The sequence below is a fragment of the Astyanax mexicanus genome, chromosome 12 (assembly GCF_023375975.1).
Source record: "Astyanax mexicanus isolate ESR-SI-001 chromosome 12, AstMex3_surface, whole genome shotgun sequence".
Taxonomy (NCBI): Eukaryota; Metazoa; Chordata; class Actinopteri; order Characiformes; family Acestrorhamphidae; genus Astyanax; species Astyanax mexicanus.
This window is the reverse complement of record NC_064419.1, coordinates 6,145,748-6,171,807: the sequence shown is the minus strand read 5'-3', so window position 1 is coordinate 6,171,807 and position 26,060 is coordinate 6,145,748. Positions and strand designations below refer to the sequence as shown.

Below are 26,060 nucleotides of genomic sequence, written 5' to 3'. Positions count from 1 at the left end.
GTAACGGTCTCTACTGTCCAGGAAAGGTATTCTATAAAGGCATTGCTGTGAATATTCAAATGCATTTAGCAACAAAGGTCAAAATGCTGGAATGTGGGTTCACTACTGGTCGAATTTACACCTCTTTAGCCCATGCCTGACATTAGCTATGGTGCTGATTGGTTCCTGTTATTCTGCAACACAGAGTTCTATTCTATAGACAATACATCTCTACACAGACTACACTGTACTTTTCTATTATTAGCAATGGGTGCAGCTTAAAGTAGATGAATGCATTTATTAGAAGGGAGTCCACAAACATTCATGGTCTATATCAAGAGGTGTACATAATTTGTAAAATAGGCTTAAAAAACACTGTGCCTTTAACCATGGGAAATTGTATGATGTTAATATGATGTTATGAAGCGTCATTAATAATAAGTTATGTTCAGACATGCTGTGATCAACAAACCAGAAGCCGCTTCTCAGCTGAACTGCAGAGGCAGGTCTAAACTAACCTGGGAAACTTTCGCAGAGCACCTCGATCGGCGTGGCCCGCTTGGTGTCTCCGATCTTCTGATAGCGCTCCTTCAGTGTGTCCGCCTGCAGCACAAAAACTCACTAGTTAATAATCTCCATTATATATGACATCCTGCACATATTCATGTACAGCCATCCATCCATCTGTCCATGCACCGTTTACATCCATCCATTCATCCATCCATTCACATTCATCCATCCCATCTCTTCATCCACAAAATATGAAAGGAGGCAATCATTTCTAAATTACTCAACCACTTCCTAACCCTATACTGGGAATAGACCCAGTATATAATAAATATAAAATTACACAGTGTCAGTATATGCAGATTCAGCATGTGTGGACTGGATCAGATTTTCCCCTCCAGTACATCATTCAAAATGTCCTGCTGATATTGAGCACAATACTAATACCTTCACTTTTCAAGCTTGTCAAAATGCTGATTAAAATGTAACAGAATAACACATTACAGATCATAAATTGATGCACAGGAATAATGGCATTTTCTTTTTATTATATATCAAATTTATATGCTTCCAGAAGCACTCTTATATATATTTATACTCTTGAAGTATTTCAAGAGTATAACATACAGTAATGAAAAATGGCCAGAAGAGGGCGGCAGTGAGGCAGTAAATAAAGGCAACTGTGGATCTGAAGGTCTTACAGCTGTTTATAGACATTTTATCAGGGATATAACGTCAATTATGACATATTGCTATAGCCAGTATCATCCAGCACCATACATCACTGCCTACATCTCCAAAATCCTAACTTTACAGAAAAATGGATGGCTACGTAAACACAATTCATTAAAAGTCATTTTAGAGAATTTCTATTGGTTACACAATGTAAAAAAAACACAGAAGAAACTACCAGATTCACATAATCCCAAAGAAAATAAAAATCAGTAAAATACTGCATACCACACATTAAAAAACCTATTTGAACTTTGTCGGATTAAACATGACAACAAAACAGCGATGCTAACATGCAAAAAAACTAAATATATGGGATTACTGATGCATTACTGCCCAAACAGCACAGTCCAGGGCTCCAGCTCACTGCCACCTCCTCAGCTGAGTCAGGAGATAAGCTCCGCTCAGCATATCAAGGGCATGGACAGTAGAGTATGTATATAAGTGTGTCCTCGTGTGTACATAAGCCTAAGGTCACGCAGATAAGAGCATGAGTGTGTGTGTTTACCTTCAGGCCCTGCCAGGGCAGACTGCCTCGCAGAAAGTACATGAACATGTGTCCCAGCGCCTCCAGGTCATCTCGCCTGCTCTGCTCTGTGGATCAAAACACAAACTCTTATTCAGCCTGGCCGCAAAAAAACGGGAAACTCGTCTTTGTGTGTTAATATCCACAAAGTTCAGTTTCAACACAAAACTAACGCACTGGAATCAGCTAATTTAAGAGTCTTATAGGTGCAGTATGCTGCAAAATTAATTAATTAATAAGTGTAAACATGCCTTATTCAACAATATAGCAAAGTAAGTTTTTTTTTTGGGTGGAAAGTAAAAATGTGCAACTGTTGGAATCAGACATTGGAAAGTAAAAAGAAAATAGGGGTGTTACGATGCACTCTGCTCATGATTCAATTCACAATAAAAAATGTACCTGCTATTTGGAACACATTTTGAATACAAACTTTTTTATATTTCCTTCTCTATAAACAAAAAATGTCCAATGCTACTTATATAAATGCTCCATGTCTAAATATTTGTGTAAGTAAACTAACTTTGCTGTTTCATTTCTTAATTAATCACTTATTTTATTAAGTGGTCTAGAGAGAAACATGTTTGTATAAGACAGCTTAACTGAACAGTAGTGAACAGTAATGAAGTCAATGTAAATACTCTACTTAGAGTATAGATTTTTCTTGCATCTTTACTGAACTAATTCCATTTTTTCTGTGATTTTAATTTACTTTAATTCATCTACACTTCAAATTATATATATATATATATATATATATATATATATATATATATATATATATATATATATATATATATATATATATAGAAAATCTTATTTTTCAGTCCACTACATTATCCAAAATATATTGGATATTATATAAAAGTGACTGATATCAAAAAGCAGTTGTACGTTTGGTTCAGTCTAAAATTATTGATGTCCTCCACTCTTTGCTTATGCCCACTGGTTCTCCGGCCTGCATTAGCGCAATACAGAACGTGGGATAGTCTGCTCCCAGGAAGCAATTTTCTAAAGGACAGTTTAAATGGAGAAAAAAAATAATGGAAAATGGGTGGGGCTATTTTGTAATTGCACTAGTCCCCATACATTTCAATCATAAGACCTTTCAGTGGGATAAGAACTTTGGCTATATATATATATATATATATATATATATATATATATATATATATATATATATATATATATATTCTCCTTGAATCATTGAACATTGCCTGTCCAAATTCATATATTGGGATATCTTGAATCTTGGATCTAGCTTGTATCTTGGATCTTGGATCTAGCTTGTATCCAGATTGATTTATCATAGTATAGACAGCCATAAATACCACAGTTGTAGGTGGTTTGAGAGATTTATATACAATGAGATTTAAACAGATGCTGTGATCGCTTAAATCAGATTTCGACATGTTTTTGCATCACACACCTCAACACATATCAACTCCAGAGTAATGTGGGGTCCAAGAGCAGCACCTAACAAGGTTAGTTAATGGCTCAGACCTTAATACAAAGGCAACCCAAGCAGATACTCAGTTCAGTCATCTGAACAGAGAAACCAATTTTAAAAAGCAAAGCCGATTTGTTTGCAGTCTGAACACAGCCTTAGAAGCCTCAGTATACAGAACATCCAACCACCCATCCCCCACACTATAGCTCTCTGAAGTCAGCCACAGGTTATATGTGAGAGGCCTCACCTTTGCCCAGGTGTGTGTTGATGCTCATGTAGCGGGCTGTGCCGGTCAAGCTCTTGTGTTCCCGGTACGGGATGTGTTTTTTGGTCTCTGGGTCAATGTATTCTTTGGCAAGCCCGAAGTCGATAATGTGGATGGTGTGCTGTCTCTTGCTGCCCGGTCGGCCCACCAGGAAGTTCTCCGGCTTGACGTCTCGGTATATTAAGCTCCTGGTGTGAACGTACTCCATCCGTGTTATCTGCACAATGGGAAAACGATAAGAAGATAAGACTCCGGAACATGGGTATTACATTTCAGACCAGAAACAAATAAAATAATAATAATTCAGTATGTCAAAAATGATGGTTTATGCAAACCTAAATGGGCACTTTTAATAAAACACACGGACACATTTACTGCGACAAAAAGGATCAACAATGTTGCAGTAGCAAATACGCTCATTGATCAAGGATTTCCAAAGCATTCTGCAGTGAGTGTGATATGTGGTGCTACCAGTTTTCCATCTTTCACATCAGCTGTTAGTGATTCATAACAGAACACCATCCTGCAAAACAGCACCACCTGACCAAGTCTAACTCTAAATTTCCTGGTTGCAATCCTAAACATAGGAGGTTTCAAACAAGCATGTCATTAACTCAGGTGATCAACCCTTCCATTTAACAGGGCAATTCTGATGTTTTACAGTATAATTAGCCTTTTCCCATTTTTAATCATAATTTCCCCATTTGACTTTGTGTGCACACCACAAGCACCGAAAGCAACAGAGCAGCTGTAAGTGATTCATTTTTACTGGGTCAGTAACACTCAGCAGCATTCCAAAGTTACCTGTAGATTTGGGTAAATTAAATGTACTTTTTTTTTAAACACCTACAATTTCCCAAAGACTGCAGCAGTATCTGTGCTAACCAAAGTAATTCAAATAGCAGAATAGTGCTCCTTAGAGCCAAAAATAATGCCATTGTTTTGGTTTAATTGAGGCTGCCGTCAAATCAGTAAACTAACTTGAATTAGCATTATTGTCTACTAGAAAATTGAGTCATTAAGTCCAAAGCATAGTCAGCACACAGGATTGTTTCTTTGTTACATTGTAGACACGGTATTTGGTTCAGTTAGTTTTGGTATCACACTGCAGTTTAGTGAGGGGTTAAAAAGTTTTACTACATCCTACATCACTACATCAATCTACATTAGCTATGCTGGCGGAGTCTCTCTAGATTTTACATTAATTGGATTTTAGAATGTTAGTTATGAGTTTGATGAGTGAAAGTGTGGAAACTGATATTATCCTAGTTTCCTTTTATTTCTGTTTATTAACACAACACTAATTAATGTTTTCCTCTCGTTTGTTTAAAGACTAACTCAGCTTAATGTAATTGGTCGGAAAGTCCGAATTTATCTAGAAAAGAGCTTTCATCCTGCAGATGAACTGGACCATTCAGTAGATCCAGACCAAAAACACCTATTGGTTGGACCAAACTCTGGAGCTTTGGTCTAAATGGTCCAGACCAAACAACTTTGCCGCTGGTAAAGTTCAATATATGCAAGACATTTAACATCAATACAGATCAGTCCAGCACAATATATGTAACTATATGTAGCATGCTTTGATTAAATATGGGTCTATGAGATTTGCAAAAGACATTGCTTTGTTTTTATTAACATTTATTTACATTTTACACAGCATCCCAACAGTTTAAGAAGTTAAGTTGTCCTGGTCTGAACTATAACAAATAAACTGTGTCTCTAGGCCACAGCAGACTCACCAGCTGTATGGCTATCATGAGGACGGTCTTGAGGGAGAAGGCTCGGTCACAGAGGTCGAACAGGTCCTCCAGACTGGGCCCCAGCAGCTCCAGAACCATGGCGTTGTACTTCCCACATGGCCCAAAGTAAAAGACCTGAGGAATCCCCTCTGCAGAAACAAAAACACAAGACAATGGTCAATTATACCATAGTTAGTTATGACCCTGCAATGTGATTGGCTGAGAGACGTTCTAGGAGTGCCGGTATTGCACAGTAATGGCACTGTGTCTGAACTAAGCTCTCCAAGTTTCAGTCAACCACATAGAGTACAAACACAACCTAGCAACAATGCCATCACTTACAATATAAGAAACTTCATCAGCAGCATTAAAAACACCAATAAATGTTATAACAACTGCAGAAGATCTCCAAACATCAATGGACAAAATCCAGAAAAGGTGGCTTTATTAAAGGTGTGGAAGGATCCTTATTTGGTAAAATGTAATCTGTGGTGATAAGTAGCAGTGGGTAAAAGGAAGTATTGATTCCAGAGTGAGTCAGGTGTAGAATGAGTAATCTTGGTTAAAATCAGTACAGAGTTCAGCCAATACCTGCTGAATAAAACTACAGACTACAGAAGAGGAAGTGATGAGCAGCTATCCAGTAATGCCCACCGTGTTCAGTGAAAGCCCTCTGCAAAGGGCTGAACTATAGGACTGAAAACTCATCTCTTAATATGATCAAGACAAATAAAAATAATAAAGTTAACTAATGTACTATTAGTTTAATTTGTAGGACCTAGGATTTGTCATTACATCACAACAATCATTTTTCCAATCTCAGTATTGCCCATTACATTGTTCTTTCAATGAGAGTCTATTAATGGGAATCAGCCGATGCGCTGGAATCTGTTTAAAAAAAAAAAAATCTAAAAAAAAAATTCTAATTCCAATTTATGAAAATTATAAATAATTAAAAGTTCATTGCTTTTTAAAAAAAGTGTAACTGGTGTAACTGCCTTATTATACAATATAAATTACCTGTTTGAGACAGGTATAAAGGTATAAAGAAATAAAGTCATCACTCTATCAAATGCGTCTTTCCTCCACAAATGACCCATACACTGTATAATGTGTAAAAGGTACAATGTGATTTTTCACCTATATTTTGACACTTTTATTAAAAATAATATAAAAATTTACAATATACTGAGTCTGAGCAGATATTAAATAAAACAGCACAAAATGAAAAATCCTAAACTCCACCTGATTCTTAATCAGCACTGCTGTCAATCACCGAACACAGTGCTTCACATATCAATCCTGCTCTCCTTTGCCTAACACAATGTGTGTGAGAGAGAGAAAGAGAGAAACAGAGAGAAAGTGAGAGAGAGAGAGCGAGAGAAACAGAGAGAAAGAGAGAGAGAGAAACAGAGAGAAAGCGAGAGAGAGAAAAAGCGAGAGAAAAAGAGAAAAAGCGAGAGAAAAAGAGAAAAAGCGAGAGAGAAACAGAGAGAAACAGAGAAAAGCGCGAGAGAGAGAGAAACAGAGAGACAAATAGAGAGAAACAGAGAGAAAGCGAGGGAGAGCGAGAGAGAAACAGAAAAAAGCGAGAGAGCGAGAAACAGAGCGACAAATAGAGAGAAAGAGAGAGAGAGAGAAACAGAGCGACAAATAGAGAGAGAGACCTGTGTCACAAACACACCTTGGGGATTATAGAGGGATTTACTTGATCAGACCCGTGTCATTCCCAAGTGGAGGAGGTGCAAGCACGTATGTGTACACACACACACAAAAACACACACAAAGACACACACAAAGACACACACAAAGACACACACACACAAACCTATACTTTGACCTGTCGGGGTCACACAGTAATAACGAATTTGCCCACGGCAACAGCAACCAGGAAACTGACTCATCAAAACTTTTAAGAGGAGTCTACGCACAGAATGAACACACACAGAACACACAAAGAACACACACACACACACACTCACAGAACACACACACACACACACACACACACACACACACACACACACACACACACACACACACACACACACAGAACACACACACAGGTCCAACACTAACTGCTAATAAACCTTTCACACAAATCTCATCTTTTCATGTTGCCATTTCTTCATCTATGTTTTGTGAGCTATATATGTTTATTGTTAAGCTCATCATTGATTAAACACATACATCAAAGAGAGTCTTATTGTAAAATGCAACATCACATGAAAAGTGCATTACCTAATAAAATAAATAAATAAATAAATCGAATGACTGAGCTACATGGTCGCTGTGATATCCACTATGTGGCTACTATGGTGTTGCTAACTGGTTGGTTGACAGCTACTGGTTGATAGCTGGTTGCTATGGTGGTGCTCTGACGCTGCTAAATGCTTGCTAGGTGGTTGCAACAGTGTTACAAATAATTACAATAGTATTTCAGACATTAATCAAGCTGTTGGATATTACTAGTGTATTTATGCCATTATACGTGATATTTTTGCACCCTATTTATTTCTTTGGATTTGCTATACAGAATCAAAAAGCGTCCAATCAAAAACACGCAAACAATCCCGAATCAAGAACAAGAATATCAAAAATCTCCAGCTGGAACAGTGCCGATATCTCGCAACCTGACAAACAATTTCTTACACAAAATATGATTTATTGTCAAACCATTCTTATAAATGCTTCAATAGTTAAAAAATAGACACACTATACAAGCAGAACAACTCCAAATTCCAGGCCAAAAACACAGAGACAGAAAATGAGCAGTAATTATGTAGGCAGTCATTTCCTTTTTGGGAAAACAAAAAAATCCACACATTTCCAGTCTGCAGTTTAAAGAGACACCAAAATAAAAACTCAGAGATGTTTTTCAGTCCATAGCTTTACCAGCTCCTGCCCTCCTGCTTAACTCCAGAGCTCCACACTTGTACAAATTGATCCCAAAAAAAAAAAACTGAAGCCAAAAAAAAAGAAAAAAGAAAAACAACTGCACTCATTGTATTGGACCCATTCGTTCCCCTACCACTCAGCGTTCCGCTCAGGCCACAGTGACACAAAGGTTCTGCAGCCAGTAGGAGTGTAAGAATGCAACAGTCGCATGTGCTGACTCATCTACATCATATTTCTACTTTTTATACATTATGAATATTAGCCAGAGAGCAGTGCCCATTAGCCAGAGCAGATCCCAAGAACCAAACCAGAACAGCTCCCAGCTAGCCACAGAGCCTTCCACTAAGCAGAGCAGCTTCAACTCTCAAAGGGAGCTCTCCATAACCAGAGAGGCTTCCGCTCTTCAGAGCAGCTTCCCAGAGCAGCTCCCCATAAATAAAGCAGGTCCACCAACCAGAGCAGCTAATGTACACTAAATCTATACAGTTGCTGCTAACTGGAGCAGCTTCCACTAAACAGAGGTTGACAAAAAATAAAAAATCTGATTTAAATTGGACTTGGGGTGTAGTGAAACATGATTACGAGTATAATGGCCCATTTCTGTTCCCCCCCAGCATTCCTAAATACAGTGCGTTAGGGGCATAGGGGTGCTCTTACAAAGAGATCACCATTTTTACACCATTAACAAGATCAAAGTAGCTCCAGACTTCATTGGTAGAATTCCAAGGGTACTGACATTTAAAAAGAGGCACTGAGAAACTTTGAAAGTGCACAGGTATATTATTAAAGACACTGTTTATACACACAGTACCTTCAGGTAGTTCTCTGGGCACCGCCATCTTGAAATTAAGTCACAATAATTTGTCTGACAAGAAACAAAACTACAGCTGGTGAATACTTTCATTAGTTTTGAAAAGGAATTGGCAAATCCTGCAAGGTTGGTATAATATGAGGATACAGTGTTCAATCTGTTCCCTATCCTACCTATTCCTTCATGCTCATCAGTTGACTAATCGTGACTTAATTTTAAGATGGCGGCACCCGCAAAACTACCGAAAGGTACTGCGTGTATAAATATTTTGTGCACTTTCAAACCTCAGTGCATCCTTTAAATGTCAGGGCCCTCAAAATTGTACCAATGAAGTGTGGAGCTACTTTGAGCTTGTTTTCTGTTTAATAATAGCCATTTCTTTGCATGGGCAACCCTATGTCCCTATCGATAGCATTGTAAGCCCATTGGGAGCATCGGCTATATTTCAGAATGCTGGGGTTGAATGGAGGTGGGCTATTCAAGAAACGTTTATACTTACTATGTTTCATTACACCCCAAGCCCATTTCACACCAGATTTCTCCCCATTACCAAGAGCAGCTCTTGCTTACAGAGTATCTTCCATTATCCAGAGCAGAGAGGGGAAACAGGCAGATAGAGATTGGATCAAAAGTTGTTGTAAAAGAATTTTAGTCTTTTGTCATTTTGAAGCATTTGTGTATATTAGTCCATTAATCAGAAATAGCTGACAGAAAGCAAATGAGAGTGAAAAACAAAGCAAGGGATAGACATGAAATAAAGTGATAAAAGAGAGAAAAATAGATAAAATAACCAATAAAGAGACAAAGACAAAAGCAGATGTCTAAAGGTCAAGCGCCCCAAAAAGTACACCCTTATTCATACAAAATATTTCCCTGATCAGGCTGCAACCTCATCACTTCACAAAGGTGAAGCCCTGAGATGCCCACCTACAGCACAGAGCCACTCTGACCGTTTCAGACAATTCCACACACCCGGCATCAATCAGCACCACAGCTAAACAGCTATTAAAGATTTAGACCCAGCCTATTTCCACTGTAGCACAGAGCTGATGACTGCTGGGGAGAGAATAAAACCAACTTGCTGAGAAGACTGCAGGAAGGACTCCGGCTTTAAATAATTCACACAGCCACATAAAAACTGTATGACTCTTCACAGAGGGCAGGGATCCAGTGAAGTCCAATAAAGAGACTGTGGTCTGGGAGAGGTTCTGATAGCGTACTGTAACGCCACTTGACGTGTTCGTGATCTCTATATCTATCACTTGTGTTCAAGGTTTAACAACTTGCTGTACCTCTTGGTGAGGTCCACTGCACTGTTCACTGTTGGTGGTATCTAAAGCATGTTAGTTATCAATGTTACAATTTAAGGTACAATCTTGGTGACTTTAAAGGAGAAGAAGAACAACTTCCAAAGCTTACAAATCCAGTCTAAAAATGAATAAAGATTACATTTTTCTGCAGGAACAGCTGCTAAACGTTGTGACGTAATAAGAAAATAAAGGCTACCCAGAGAGTGTAATATTAGCTGTTTTAGAGCCATACATCCTTGCACATTTTAGTATATTCCTTGCTTGTAAATGACCACAGTAAACACAGGAAGTAGCACAGGGTTTACTTCAGTTGCCTTTTCTTTGGTGTCGGCTCTTTTGGCAATCAAGCTAATGCAATGCCATGGTAGCATGATAGCACATGAATTATGTTTCCTCTGTATTTTCCATTCATTTCAATGGTGTTGCTCTTTAATTCAGCCTTTAGGGATGTTTTCTAAACATGACACGCTCACTATCCTAGCACGACCTGACCCTGCGCTCTTCCTGCAGGATCAGTGTCAGTCAGGAGAGAATTAATGCCCTGTAGATTAGCTCTGCGCGAGCTGCTCATTAAAGACAGCAGAGCTTGGTTTGTTTCCAAATCCTTGATGCCCCTGCCCACCCGTGAGGCGTGAGCTCCATGACCTCCAGCTCTGCCTGCAGTGGACCACCACGGCCTCAAGTTCAAATTGTATAGTATACGGCTGCAGAGGGAAGAGACTTTTCTATGTGTCCCTTTGATTCCTGCAGATACAGGTAACAGTCAAGACAGAGGTCAGACAACAGAGTAAAAAAAAGTGTGTGCAGGAATATTAGCATGTTCTGTTCTCCAGTAAACCAGAGGCCATGTTTCATGGACAGTAACACGACGTTCTGTCAGCTAGTTCCACTACAATTCAGCTACTCCATGTAATGAACAGAGAGCTTGTTTACTTGAAGCTGTTTGAAGAGCTGGGGCAAAACTTTTGGGTAACACTTTATAATAACTTTCATTAATATACCATTAACTAATGATTAATAATTGTATTTTTTTTTACATTTTAAGAAACTAAAAAGTTGCTATCACATTTGTAATTACTAATAAACTGCAATTGATAAACATTTGCTCGGTTGGAAAATCGTATTTACTAGCAATTTATTAATGTTTAAATTCTGATGAGCTAATTATTTGCTAACATTTTTAATATAAATATCCATGCTGATAAATAAGTGTCATGTGTGAGTAGGCCTTTCACAATAGGATGTTTTGGTAGACGATATATTGGTAGAGAAATTATTGCGATATATGATATTTCTGTAATTTTAAGAATATTAAATGCCACTGAAATAATGATATAATAATGAAGAATAGCATAAAAAAAGTCATTGTACACTTTTTTGAAGACAACAAAATTTATTTAATCATTTATTATAACTAGTTAGTTAGAAAATTATATACTTTTTTTACCCACTTTAGTCTACACTGTGAGTATGGAGTCACAGTTATTGAAGCATGACTAAATAAAATACTGTTCACTGTTATATATGTTGAGGTCATGTTCACTTATTGTATGATAAATCGATATTGCAATTATCGTGACAGGCCTGTGTGTGAGCATTTGTTAATATTTAAATTCTGTTTAACTACTGTTTTGTTCACATCTACTGATCATTAGTTAAAAATATATTATAGTTACCAACTTTTATAACAGCAGGCCTTTCTACTGGAAGGGCAGAAAGCACTGATAGATGGGCACTTAAGACTTGTAACCATAGAGGGCACATCATAATAAAGCAAGATCATATTTTTCATATACAAGAAGGGCAACAGATAGGGTACTTTATCTTTTTTTTGCCACTTTAGAGGGCACTTAAGTAAAAGAGCACTTAAGGGAGAAGGGCCTTTTATCTGACTATCATGCAGGACCTGCAGACGACTGAACTCTCTTTTGCTTGATAAGGTGTGGAAACACATATTTCTTTAAAACTTAAAAAAAAAATAAGTCAGATAGTCACTTAGCAGAGCGCATGGATTTGAAAGCTATAGATTTTAAAGGAGCACTACAGGGAAAATGGTGCTGTTATTACAGTACCTTTAAAAGGCATCAAAGCTGGAATTTGTAATCAGATGACCAGGCAAAAACATGCCTGAGAAACACCACAGATGTCTATCAAGCTGAAAAAAAAAGCTCTAAATCATCTACAAAGCTTGAACCAAAACAACAATATGACTTCTAGCTGGGCTTCACGTTTGCCACAGTGGCTTCATGTTTGTCTCAGGCCTTTGAGGTGGATATTCGATAATGGCAGGCCGGCTGAAAGTAGCAGTGTCTATAAATACTGCAGGACAGCCCTGCACTCATTCGCTCTTAACGCCCGGAGAGCTGCCGCTCTGGCACCAGAGAGCTGGCAGCGTTCCTCATCCTCGTCCGCCCTGTCAATGAGATCACTGATACACAGCCCCCACTCAGAACAGGCCACCCCACAGTGCACTGAGTGCCACAGCTCAGCTTTGAGTTTGTATTTATGTGTGTGGGAGAGGGAGCGCATGATTCCATGAGTCCATGTTTTAGTACACTAACAGGACTTATAAATTTTGTGATTTAATGTTTTTTTTTTTGTAGTAAACCTGATAGAATGACAGGAAAGCATCGGGTAGAGTCCTGAGTTGCTGCAAAAAATATATAGTTAAAAGTGATTATTGTCCTCTTTGTTGCTTTCTTCACAAATCTGAAGTTTTAAGAAAGGTCACTATCTTTATAACTACTTTTTTTTATTTAAACAAATGTTTCAGATTTACAATCTGACTAAAGGGGGTACTTTACCAAGCTTTGCACAGACACATACTGGGACTTAAACCCAGTATAACCCGGCAATACAGAAAAGGCAGTTATTGAAGCTCATGCGTGCCGCCTGGGTACGCCTGGCTACGCCTGGCTGAAGCAGGCAGCATGTCAGTGGGGTGAGATTATTTCTCACTGAAACAAGCAGCAGCAAAAATGCACGTAAAGCCAGTATTTTATATATTAACCAGATCTTATCAATAATTATTAATGTGTGTTTTCACAAACTAACTGAACATTTAAAACCAAGGTACAACTAACCTACTCAGTAGTGCTTGGCGATATAGGAAAAATCATAGATCACGATATGGATTTTTTTATATCACAATAACGATATATATCATTATATATTACATTTAATATGTTTTCAGTTATTCTTCGACAAATATGGCAAAATAATATCCTTGCTTACTTTTCATCAAACAAAAACAGATGAGGTAGATGCAGTAGCTAATTTTTTCAAAAGAAAAATGCGTCTCCATTGTTTAGCTCTCGTAAGTTTAATAACAAAGCATGTCACAAACTGGCGTGTCCGCACGTGTCCATCAAATAATGTAAAGAAGAGTCATGTCGCAAAACCACATTATGAAGCTTTTTTGCGAAGATTACTTTATCATCACTTATATAAACCGAGTTTATGCAAAGTGACCATGCCAACACATTTCCTTGTGGCCTACATTATATATTTGCATGAATAATTGATTAAATTACTATAGAAACGATAGGGACGATAAAACATAAGTAGCACGATAGACACTTTTCTATTGTCCCCACTACTAGTAGCACTAATACTCAGTGCTAAAAGATGAGCCGGCCATACTGAACCGTTTAAGAGCTGTTTATTTTTTATCAAGTTTTATAGTTATAGACTATCCTGCACGGATTGCCTAGTGTAAGTACACCCTTAAAACTTAAGTTAGCCTACCTGTAGGCACCTACTATGTAGTTAGGTAACAGCTGGTATCGGTATTGGTACTCAGCATCGCCAGATATTTTTAAAAAGTGGTATCGGTATCAGAAGGAAAATAGTGGTATCAGTGCATCCCTAATTTTATCCAGAAAATCTTGTATTAGCAGATAAAAGTCAACTTTAGGCTGTGTCCTCGTTCTGGAAACATGATTAACCTGGCTGAAAGTGGATGATTCTCAGAACTTTAGTATTTTAGTCAAATTATATGACATATATTAACATCATATGTGCATATATCTAAAAATGTACATGTAGAATATGTACAATTTCCACGTCCACAGTGTGTGACTGTGCATATATAAGGGTTTAAGGGCAATCCTTAAAAACGTCACCCTTCCAGTTCACTGATCAAATGGACGCGAGCACTCAGGCTCTGACCAAGCTGTTCATCCCTTTTCAGTTAAGGGCTTAAAAAGGATCAAAGATCAGTCTCCTGGTCCTGAAACATGTACGGCAATTTCATTCAGCCAGGCCAGCTGTTCCACCTGCTTTACCACCACACTGACCCCAGATTCATCCTGCATAAGCTCATTCAGAAAGCACAGATCTTTCTGATCAAACATTCTGAGAAATATTCCTCGATAAATAAGCAACTGCTGTGCGGCCGCACACACTGCTCAGAGCGCTTACAGCCTTAAGCTGTGTTAAAAAATAAATAAAAACAGAACCCAGGAGTAGAAACAGACTGTCTGAAATTTGATGAAAAAATGGAAGCATTCAGACGTTTTGTTGGCAGTCCAACAGCAGCACAGCTAAAATTCTACTAGTAAACAGCACAGAAAGAAAGTTTACTATAAATAATTTACGCCATTTACAGTCTACTGTTTTATCCAAAATTTTAAACACCATCTCTACAAGGACTCCAAGGCTTTAGGATGTGCCACTTTTCAATCTGTCAATCAAATGTTCTCTGTGTGTTGTTGGTGGATTTTTAGCGAGGAGGTTTTCCTACTGGCTTTCCTACCTTTTAGCTGCGCTGTTTGGCTATATGTGGAATTTTAAATGTATTTTCTTTCTGGTAGCTTTTAGCTGTCTTGTCTTACTATTACTGGTGAACTTTTATCTGTAAGTAGAGCATCACTTTGTTACTCTCCTCCAAAGACGTTGTTAAAAACCATCAATTGGAAAGTAGCACAACTAGAACTCATCCAATATGAAAACAGCACAGTTAAATCTCTGATAGGAAAGAAAATGGCACAGCTAAAAATCTACCAACAAAACAGTATAGCCATAATCCACCAACATATTAGTCGAAAGCACAGAGTGTGGCAAAGCAAAAATTACAAGTACATAAAAAACCCAGCAATAGATAAAGCTATTAAGTAAATACCAGTAAGAAAACAGCACAGCTTAAAATCCACTAAGAGGAGAATGACACAGCTAAAAACATACCAACAGAAGAATGGCACAGCCAAAACTCCACTACCAGCAATAGGGCACAGTTTAAGTCCTGTTTAAGATTCAGATGCAAGTTAAAATAATGTGTTTGTTAATGTAACTGGTCCTTCAGCTGTGTTACATCTGTAATCTAAATTGTGTAAATTGTGCACACAGTTCACTCTTGAACACACACTTTAACCAACCGCCCTCAATCTTTCCTGCACTACAGGTCTGTCTGCTGTTCAGATCACCAGTGGCGTGTGGACTAAGGAAACCTACAAGCTGCCATTTGGGACTGGGCTGATCGAGGCGGGTTACAAAAGGTCGACCCTGACCTTTGAACCCGGCTGAACTGGAATCTGCTAGCCAAGAACTTCCTCCGCTGTCTGTCAGCAGAAAGGGGAAGCGCCACATCAAAAACAGCAGAACCCGCCGCCCCCATGTTTCTCACAGCGCTCAGAACAGACACATAGGAGGAGTGGGTGAGCAGACCTCCTGCGGTGAAGACAAACTGAGAACATCTGATCTTTACACTCACCTGAGTTTCCCAACTGTTTATAAAATCTGTACTCCAGGTGAAGCTGCGGTGCTCTGGACTTTATCGGCTCCTGAAAGAAAAAATAACAAACAAACCAACATGGTCAATTTACCAGCCAAAGATTTTAGAACACACTTTTCCAGTTTTTATTGACATTTAATCTTGATATTAGGGATGCACCGGACCCTGATATTGGACCCCAAACTTGACAAGATTAGCTGGCTTTAGGCCTGCCATGATAACCAATTTTTTGTACAATATACGTAGGGCCCTATGATCTGCTATCTGTGAATAAATGAATGTGCTCTTTTATTATCTGTCCTAGCTACACATTCCAAAATCCTTGTTTTTTTTTTATTGTTAAGTGCATATAGTTGGCTAGCTGGTGTGGAAATGTTCAAAAACCTACCTTACAGTAGCCAAAGGCATCGAAAAAAATAAAAATACAGCCCTAACTTTAAAATCCAGAGCACATCAGTATCCATGTGGTATTTGAGAAATTGTACCAATTTCAAAAAAAAAAAACTAATTTATTTAACAAGGAACAGCACACTGTTTTGGGGTATTTACGGGTGAATTTATCCCACTTCCTCACATTGAAGGTTACACAGTGAGGCTAACTGAATTAAGGATTTAAGACCCTTCCTAAAAGGGACTTTGTTTGAAAAAGAGATTTTCTGCACAGCATTTAAGTAAAACACTTTTATTTACAAGTGTAATATATGTGCACTTGATGAAATGTTTTAAATATATTATGTTTTTGTTATTGTTAATTTTAACTGCAGCAGTTTTAATATATTCAAAGTTGCCATTTCCTCCAATTTTGTTTAATTCCATTTAGAAAGGGTTAAACATTTGAGATGGAAAAAACAACCCAATATAACAAGGCCCTATATATATCGCTATAAACAATATTACTCTTATCTTGAGACCTTTTATACCCCTGATATAATGGTTATTACAACACTGACTTTGTTATTAACCTGATGTAAGCACTGTGAGCAGCTAAATGCTGTTTTTTATAGGTCCAAAGTTTATATTAACCCACAGGCATAATGCAACTTACAGCCAAAAATCCAGCTCAGAAAAAAAGGTTTATAAGAGCTTTGTTGAACTGTCAAGACAAACATCATGCTAAAATGTCATGCTAAATCCAATTTGAGCAAATAATCTGAATTGATGAGTAAGGAACGAATGTGAACATAGTCTAAATGTGCCTAAAACTAATCAAGTTTACCTATAAATCAAGCACCTTTTATACTTGCATGTAGTGCTGGACAATTTTCATGATTAATTCGGTTAATTTGAATAACAGTTTTAATTCGATTTTTAAAATGGAGTAATCGCAATTTTACATAGACATTTAATCTTTTTTATTCAAATTATCTAAAAACTCTACTCATTTCTGAAGTGTTTATCCATCTTACCTTGATTAATGGCACCTCCCACAGACTAATGCACACTTTATTTTTTTACCTTTTTTTTTTTCAGGTAAACCTAGTTTTTAACCATTTCTTTCTCATCTGTAGTTTGATATTTAGTAGAGGGGGGATTTATTAAATTAAAAGAAATCTCTGTTCTTTTCTTTTTTTAGCGCTCAGCACTACTTGCATGGTTCTCAGTGATGCAATATGCTTGTCAAAAGTAGCGTCACTGGATCAGATTATAGGACCTCTGATGGTATGAAAACCCATCTGCACAATGTGACAAACACCATTGATAAATAAGAGACTTACATCATTTTCTTTTTCTCCAACACATTTTAAAGCATGAATAAGAAAAAAAGAATCACTTTAAGGCTTCCAAAAAGCACTAGCGTGCAGCAGAGATTACCATCTGTACGAGAAGCATGACATAACAGTCTACCAGCTGAGCCATCATGTTGTGTTAAGAACTTAAATCTTCATCTGAAGCAGCTTAGAGCAGCCCCCTGCTGAGAGGAGAGATGATGGTGCGTTTCTGTAAACACATTTACCAGGAAGTCGGCCGAGCGGGCGGAGCACGTTTCACCACTCATTCGTTTTCATTTGCTTCATGAAAACTAAGTCAATTACTATTGCATTAGTTATCAAAGAGGATGCATCTATTCCTTTTACCTTCATCAACTGCATTTGCATGTTCTGTGCTATCTGACAACAACAAGAAATGCACAGAAGATTCTCAGTTTTTCTTTGAAATCATATCATAAAATTAATTCACATTATATTATATATACACTGATACAAATTTTGTCCCCATCAATAATCCTTGGGCACCCATGAATGGATAAATGGTTATCATTTTTGAAGTATATTTGGTAGGTATTCACTGTTCACTGCATACCAGGAACACACAACAATATATTAGAGCTGCAACGATTAGTCGATATAATCGACAATGTTGATTATTTAATTTTTCGACTAATCGTTAATTTGTAACAGTACTGCATTACACAAAGTGATAGGGACAGAATTGCAATGGGAGACGGGTAAATGGCTCCCTCCAAAAGTGCCCAAACACTACAGATTATATTTTTAACCACTAAATATCAATAATTTCCATGTTTAAAAAACATCGACATTTAAATGCCTCTTAAATCTCATGTTCAGCTGTTTCTATTATTTTTTAGAGATAGGGGACATGTCAGAAATAATCGTTGACTAATTGACTAATCGAAAAAGAAATAATCGTCAGATTAATCGACTACCAAAATAATCATTAGCTGCAGCCCTACAAGACATGCCTGGTGTTCTGGAGATGTTCCCAGTCTTCTAGAAAATCACAGTTTGGTTCTTGTCAGAGTGTCTCAGATTCTTACGCTTATCCATTTCCTCCTTTAACACTTCAATTTCAAATACTGACTGTTCACTTGCTGCCTAATATATCCACCTAATATATTACAGGAGCCCCTGGAACCAAGACAATGTTAGTCACTTTACCTGCTTATGACTAATTTAATGTGAATAATATTCAGACTTTTATTTAGGGATGGGTTTAATTTTACATTTTAAGATAAATATTGAGTACGTAGAATTAATTTACTCCGTTTTTCACTGTGTGTTAATTCAATATCACCTTAAAAGCATACTACCACAAGTGTAGTCCTCCCTTTATAGTGTGCAATGTGAAAGCAGCACAAACATGAGCTTAAACACAAAGTGAGCAACTCTTAGGATTTTTTCAAATGAAACAATAATAAGAGATACAGATAAATAAATAAAAAAGACTAGTGTTGTGTATTGCCAAGTAACTGGTGATATAAGCAACAGCTTCATCCACCAGGCAGTCAGACTTCTCAACGCACAGAGACAGAGCTGAACCCCACCCCACCCACCACACATCCAACACACTCACACAAAACTGAACTGATTCATTATAATTTTTTGGGGAAAACATAGTATACTATTTAAAAAAAAAAACAATTATTATCACCAATCATATGAATGAATTCAAACTGAAAAAAAAGTTTTAGAACCGGGTGACCCAACAACAATACTATACTGCTATCTTTCTATCTAAACGCAACAGAAAATGAACCACTTTCAGCCACCTATCTTTACATACAAATAAAAGAAAATGTAATACTCTGTTTTCTTTCACTCCTAATAAAAATATTGATAAAAAAACATTCAGATAATCTGAAGCACTGACTGACAATAACTTTTCAGAAAATCCAACTTCAATCAAATCTGCAAGAATTGATAATGAGATATTTTTAGCCCAGTAATCAGATCAATAATACACCATTAATATAAAACATGCTGGGAGACAGGAAGTGAAAAGGAAATGACTACACACTAATCAAAGCTCTAAAGGCCAATCAGCACTGCTTTGTTTTTTTTCCAAACATAAAAACGAAGCAGTGAGAGTAAGCGCTCTGAAAGCTTTCTGGTGGTTAATGGTGTGTGTCCGTGAAAACACTGTGCAATGCTTCCATCAGCTCCACTCGCTCTCAGGTTACACACACGAGCGTCCATCTGGCACCAGTGTGACACCCAGCATGCACTGGGAGTGCCGCATTCAGACTCCAGCCGCATCTGCCTGCGTGAAAACACCCAGTGAAACACGACCTCCAGTAACAGGGGTCTGGAGTTCAGCCTGGCAGACCTCTGCTTTATCCGGAGAGCCTGGCGAGCACCCGTACAGTTACAGGGCTGGTGGGTTGGTGTTTAGGGTGTAACGATTTCAAGTGATCTAATTTGAATAAGCGTTCCGCAATGTAATACCATGTCTCCGGGCACACCCCTCAGCCTCTTTTGAGGGCTTCTTGTTTATCGTCTTTCGTGGAAATCACTGTCGGCAAAGAATCTGGGTGCAGCCTATCAGGGTCAGGTGGGCAGAAGTGCCATTATGTTATTTACAGGGCCACGCTCAGAGCGGGGTCAGCAGTGGTGAGGTGTGCGTAGTGTGCAGAGGTCATTGCTACAAAAATTGTGATTACGTCAAGAATAGCTTCTGGAATGGGTTTCCATGGCCAAGAATTTCCTTTCATCACTAAAAGCATTTTTATATATAATTTATTTCAAATTTTCTCCCCAATTTATACGGCCAATTACCCAACCCACTCATTAGGACTCCCCCTATCACTAGTGATGCCCTAACACACCAGGAGCGTGAAGACCAACACATGCTTCCTCTGATACATGTGAAGCCAGCCACCGCTTCTTTTCGAGGTGCTGCTGATACATCAGCTCACAGACGCCCTGTGCTGCAGACATCACCATCGGAGTGATGTGGGAAGAGAGCACCATCTACCCACCCAGAGGAAGCAGGGCCAAGAAGGCCAGAAGCTGATGGCAAAGCTGCATGAGCGGGGGTTCCAACCTGCGACCTCCCGCTCATAGTGGCAGCGCTTTAGACCGCTGGACCACTTGGCGCCCCTCCTGTGCGAATTTTTAGCAAAGAAAAAGCTTCTTATCTGTAAAGTAAGTGTTTTTTTATCTCAGTAAAACTTAGCATTACAATAAATACAAACAGCAATTTTTAAAAAACAGTGCTTTAACATCACAGTTATCCCTAAAAACATCTCCTTATATCTCCTCATCTGAGTTTAATAGAGTTATTATTTCTAGTTCTAATGATATTAAATCAACACTGTTTTGGTAAATTGGTAAATGTGGTAAATCAGGTGAGCTGTTGACGGAACTACACATAATATACACATGCTGGCTGAGGAGCATCCAGGTGAAATCTGGAACCTCTACACTTTGTTCTTCAGCTTCAGGCTCACAGGATCTAATATACTTAGAGTAAAACGTAACAAGGAATTATAATTTTTAACTATGTATGTATGTATGTATATTTGCATCTTTTTTTTTAAATCATACACAGTGCTTTTTTCAGCTCATATTGCTGAGATAAATCAGTTTAGGATTAGTGTAATTTGCTTTGGTGCCTAAAACTTTTGCACAGCACTGTATATCCCTTTAATAGCATAGTCTACTGCACAGCACTGCAACTTTCAAAAGTCGTAAACCTGAAAGCAACTTGCTCACCTTTCCAAAAAAAAACACAACTACACAATTCACTGCACAGCTGACAGATCTCGTAATAATGTCACAAGCATAATAATAATGCGCCTAACATTTCACAAGTCATGCCTCAATGCAAATCTCTCTCACTCATTAGCATAAGAATAGTGCATTAAACTTTTTTACAGCAGAGATTGTTCTGCTCTATTTCAGTCGCTGTTCGGGACACGCCGTTCCTCAGAGCTCAGGATGAATACTAGGATACAGTCCTTGGTCTGAAATTTCCATCACAGGTGATGTAGTTCAGTCGATTCCCAGGGATTAGTGACCCCTTTTGAGTTAATGCGGCTGCGAATCACAGCGCGAAAGATTATATATCGGTCAGAATGATACTGGCGTGACTGATCAGAAATGAGCTAACCTCAATAATACATTTCACTAAAGACTAATTACATGTATACATTATATAAGTGGTGGTTTACGATCAGATCAGTGTGCATATTAAAACATTTCCAAAGCAATAGGCTAAATTATAGACATCGGCTAATTGCATATTTTTACTACAAATTAGAACAATACTTTTTTAACTAATCATAAGAGCCTGTCAGATCTTGTTTGAGTTAAGGATTAAAACAGCTGTGAATGGCCTCATTCATACTAAAGAAGCTCCTCATTCAAACACTATTATATATATGTAACCAGAGAGCTGGCACACAAATGCATACACGTAATATTACCCAGGGTTTCAGGCTCTATATAACTCAACTTATATTTATAAAATGTCCACAACTACACTTTTTAAACAATATGACGACTTTCAACATAACTAACCAGACATCCCTCTTAAGAGTGCATCTTCGAGTATAGTTAGACAGTGTTTTAACCTTAAATAAAGTACACTCCACACTTCTTAGTGAAATGGAAATAACAATTCAATGGTAGTGCAGGATGAAAGTTAAGAGGCAAGGCCAGAAGCAGAACAGGCAGGTACATATACTTTTCCGAAGTCTAGACTGAAGTCGTACTTTGACACTAGGGGCTCCCAATATATCACTACTGATTTCAACAGGGAAAAAGAAAGGTAGTGGTACATCACAACACAAACAATATACATTTTAGAAACACACACATGCTACTGTTTAAAATGTGTATATACATTTATATTTTCTCTGTACAGTTTGCTCCCCCCTTCTCTTTTACAAGAATAGACTTTCCCAGGTAAATAAATGCTTTGAAGTGCCATTAGTTACTCTTTTGTCCCTTATGTTGAGCAGGTGGACAAAGTTAAGTAACAAAGTCCTAAAATGTTGACTTATAGGGGTTAGCAATCATTAAATTTAGCTTTTAGCTATGTTTTAATTTATTTAGGCTAATTTAATACTAAAATAATACAATCTATGACTGTACCAGCTTGTAAAAATACCAAGAACTACAATATAAATCCCTTTATTTCTTTTCTTCTCAGCTTTTAATCAAGCTGAACATGAATACTCGAATATCAAAATTAGTTAGACTGCGTGTCCTCAATACACAGAAGCAAAATGGCCTACATTGTGTGGGAATCATGGCCGACGTGTCAGATTAAGGTCTCCATGTCTCTAAACTCTGATGGTGATACAGAGCCATTCAGTTGCATAATGCAAATTATCCAAGAATTCATACACCTCACAGCAGATCCTTACAAAGTCATTATAAAACAATCATCATGCAAAGAGGTTGCTGTGTACAGGGTGAGGGAGGTTAATCCGCCCCAGCCAGCGGTATCGTTTCATACTGTACTGACAAGCGCCTCGTTATTTCTGCTAATACTGAGGGGATAATACGGTCTAGCTTTCAGGCCACAGAGTCTCGCATTTTAATAAACTCTTAATAATATACTCCAAAAAGGCAAATGATCATGAACAAATAAATTTTAAAAAGCCAGGTTAAAACAAACAATGTCCTGAATCTAGTGTTCCACATTCAGATAACACAAGAACATCATATGAGACACTTTGTAGTTTAGTAATCGCAGACTATACTTATATTCCTTTCAGCTTGTTCTTCAAAAGGTTGGGAGCCCACAGGAGAAACCACCACAGAGCAGTTATTATTATTCAAAAGCCCTATATGGATAGGATTTTACACTTCTACTCAGTGATAAAACTCTTGCATCTGGACTGCAATAGGAAGAACAGGAAAACCAATGAGTTTTTAGCTTTGTAGGTCACATGACATTACGCCGTCACGTGATATCAAGTTTTGCATGCGCAGAACGATGGCGTCTAATGGAATCTGTAGTTCCTACACTGAGGAATTGGTTCAGTAGCTCCTCCATTTCCACTCGCTGTTGTGTTTTTATGTAGATCTCCATGGAAACGTGCACCCAAAGTGCAATTACAGTGCGTGGCAGTGGACAAATAGCTACTTTATTAAACGCAAGGTGACAAATCTCAGAGATGTGCTTCTACACAGGACTAAACTTTGGTAGTTCAGCGGAAAACAGCAGGTAATTCAGCCTGTAATTTTTTTAGAGGACGTCTGAGATACACACACATGGTCTTTCCGGATAGGAATAAAATCATAAAAGACCCCCCATAAAAGAAACTAACCCCGTCCGGATAGGGCTTTGGCTGCTCCACTTTGTAAAAGAAACAAAGTAACATCAGGGATTAAAGCTTATCTGTTGCTTAATTTATTTGCATTGTCATCCTGTAGTCTTTTATCAGTGGTCACAGGACGCAGCCCACAGGACGCAGCCCACAGGACGCAGCCCACAGGACGCAGCCCACAGGACGCAGCTAGCTAGATATTTCTGGTTGGTGGACTATTCTCATACCTGCAGTGACCCAAAGATGTTTAAAAACTCCAGCAGCACTGCAGTTAAATCTACTTGTACCAGCACAACATACACTCATACACCTCATACACCACCACCATGCCAGTGTCACTGCATTGCTGAGAATAAGGACCCACCACCCAAATAATACCTGCTCTTTTGTGGTCCTGTGGGGTCTTGACCATGAAAAAAAAAAAAAACTGAAAGCAGGATAATAAAGTATGCAGAAAAAACAAATACAGGACTACAGTCTGTAATAATAGAACTACAAAATGTCCTATATGATCAGCAGAGCTGAGTTGATTTCAGGTTCTACATTTTCAATATGTTCACATCAGTCCAGGAGTCATTCTGATTTCAGCTGACCTTATTTAAATATCAATCACACACAAATATAAGTGAAAAATTAATTCTGAAATTGCTGCTGCTGATTCTCTCTCTCTCTGGTGGTATGAAGTGTAAAGAGGGTGAACGAGGTAAACTATGGGTCATGTTCATAATACAATAAAGCCGAGGTGGACCTGTGTTAAGGCAGCAGGAACACAGCGTGCTGTTGTGCAGGTCTGGTTTAGGTGCATTCTCTGATGCTGCTTTTCTGCAGCTCAGTGATTCATCACTATTGCTGAGGAGACCAGAGGGAACGCAGGCCAGCAGCACCCGCAAGAACACGATACAGGCCTTTTTAAATGTGACCATCAGCATGTTCTGTTTAAAATGGCAACCCTGCATTTTGTGGGGTACAGCTTTAGCCTCGTCTTTATTCTTATGAATCAGTGTTTCTCTCAGAAACCTGCTTTACAAGGGCAGAGGTGTCTAAAAGTGTCGTAAAGCAGCATTAGACTACAGGCAATAATCATCGCAAGAGCATCATATATTTCAGAACTTTGTGCACAGTTTGCAATAAGCAGATATCAAAAACATATATAAATAAGGTAAAATCAACTATACAAAAAGTGTTTACAAGCTGGTTACTCAATCAAGTTAAATTCTCCTGCTCATTCTGCTCTCATTTATCTGCTCCAGGTATCATATTCTACTGGCAGTAATTCCCTACAGGGTCTAGACAAGCTGTGTACATGTATTTGCACATCTGTGTCAGCAAAGGTTGCACCTTTAAAGAAGCAGCAAAAACAGCCAACATGTTCATACTGATCTCTGTGATGGTCAGTTTACAATAAACGGGCTACACAATCTTTATTTCCTATAGTCTAAATATGGTGGTTGATTAATGTGTCTGACAGCAGCCTTCCTGTACCCTGTACCCTAAATCAGATATTACTGAAGTTTCAGCATCAGACGAATGACATCACTGTTCTAATGGACTGCACTTTTTTGAGCATCTTGTGCTGAAGTCTACAGATAATTACACAATATAAAAGGAAATGTCAGCATTTACCCTAACTAGGGAACACAGCATCCTAAAACAATTGCTAATAATAGATTCACAGTAATAACACTACACACGGCCATGTCTGCAATGGCTTAATTAAATTTCTGCATATACTGCAAAACCCTGAGCAGCATTTAAGCCAAGTTCTATATTAAAATAAATATTGCTATTTGCTATTTTGAAAAAAAAAAATTGTAACAAAAACACACAATGCATCACTTATAACACTGCTTTTTTAATAGTATTAGCCATTTCCTGTTCTCAACTAAACACTGGACTTCACTGACATTAACACCATATAATTACAGGCAATACAAATGAGTCTCATTTTGTAAATGAATGCAGCTAAGGAGATGGTATGACTTATTTCAGTACATAAACACTATATTAAACTTCCAAAGAGCTAAACGCTGGAGTAATGTATTTTTAAATGTGAAAAAAGCTTTGTTTTAAGCACAGTAATCAGATTTCTCAG

General features: G+C 38.0%; 1 protein-coding gene across 2 annotated transcripts in view; it reads right to left on the bottom strand.

Moving 5' to 3' along the window:
• csnk1g2b (casein kinase 1, gamma 2b) overlaps nt 1-26,060 on the bottom strand; it is a 51,161-nt gene that overhangs the window by 7,405 nt on the left and 17,696 nt on the right. For both annotated transcript variants that reach the window (XM_022670216.2, XM_022670217.2), the window contains exons 3-7: nt 15,928-15,997; nt 5,199-5,347; nt 3,439-3,673; nt 1,727-1,812; nt 498-582 (exon numbers count right to left, since the gene is read on the bottom strand). In XM_022670216.2, the coding sequence (XP_022525937.2) occupies nt 498-582; nt 1,727-1,812; nt 3,439-3,673; nt 5,199-5,347; nt 15,928-15,997 (625 nt within the window). The remainder of the gene's footprint in view (nt 1-497; nt 583-1,726; nt 1,813-3,438; nt 3,674-5,198; nt 5,348-15,927; nt 15,998-26,060) is intronic.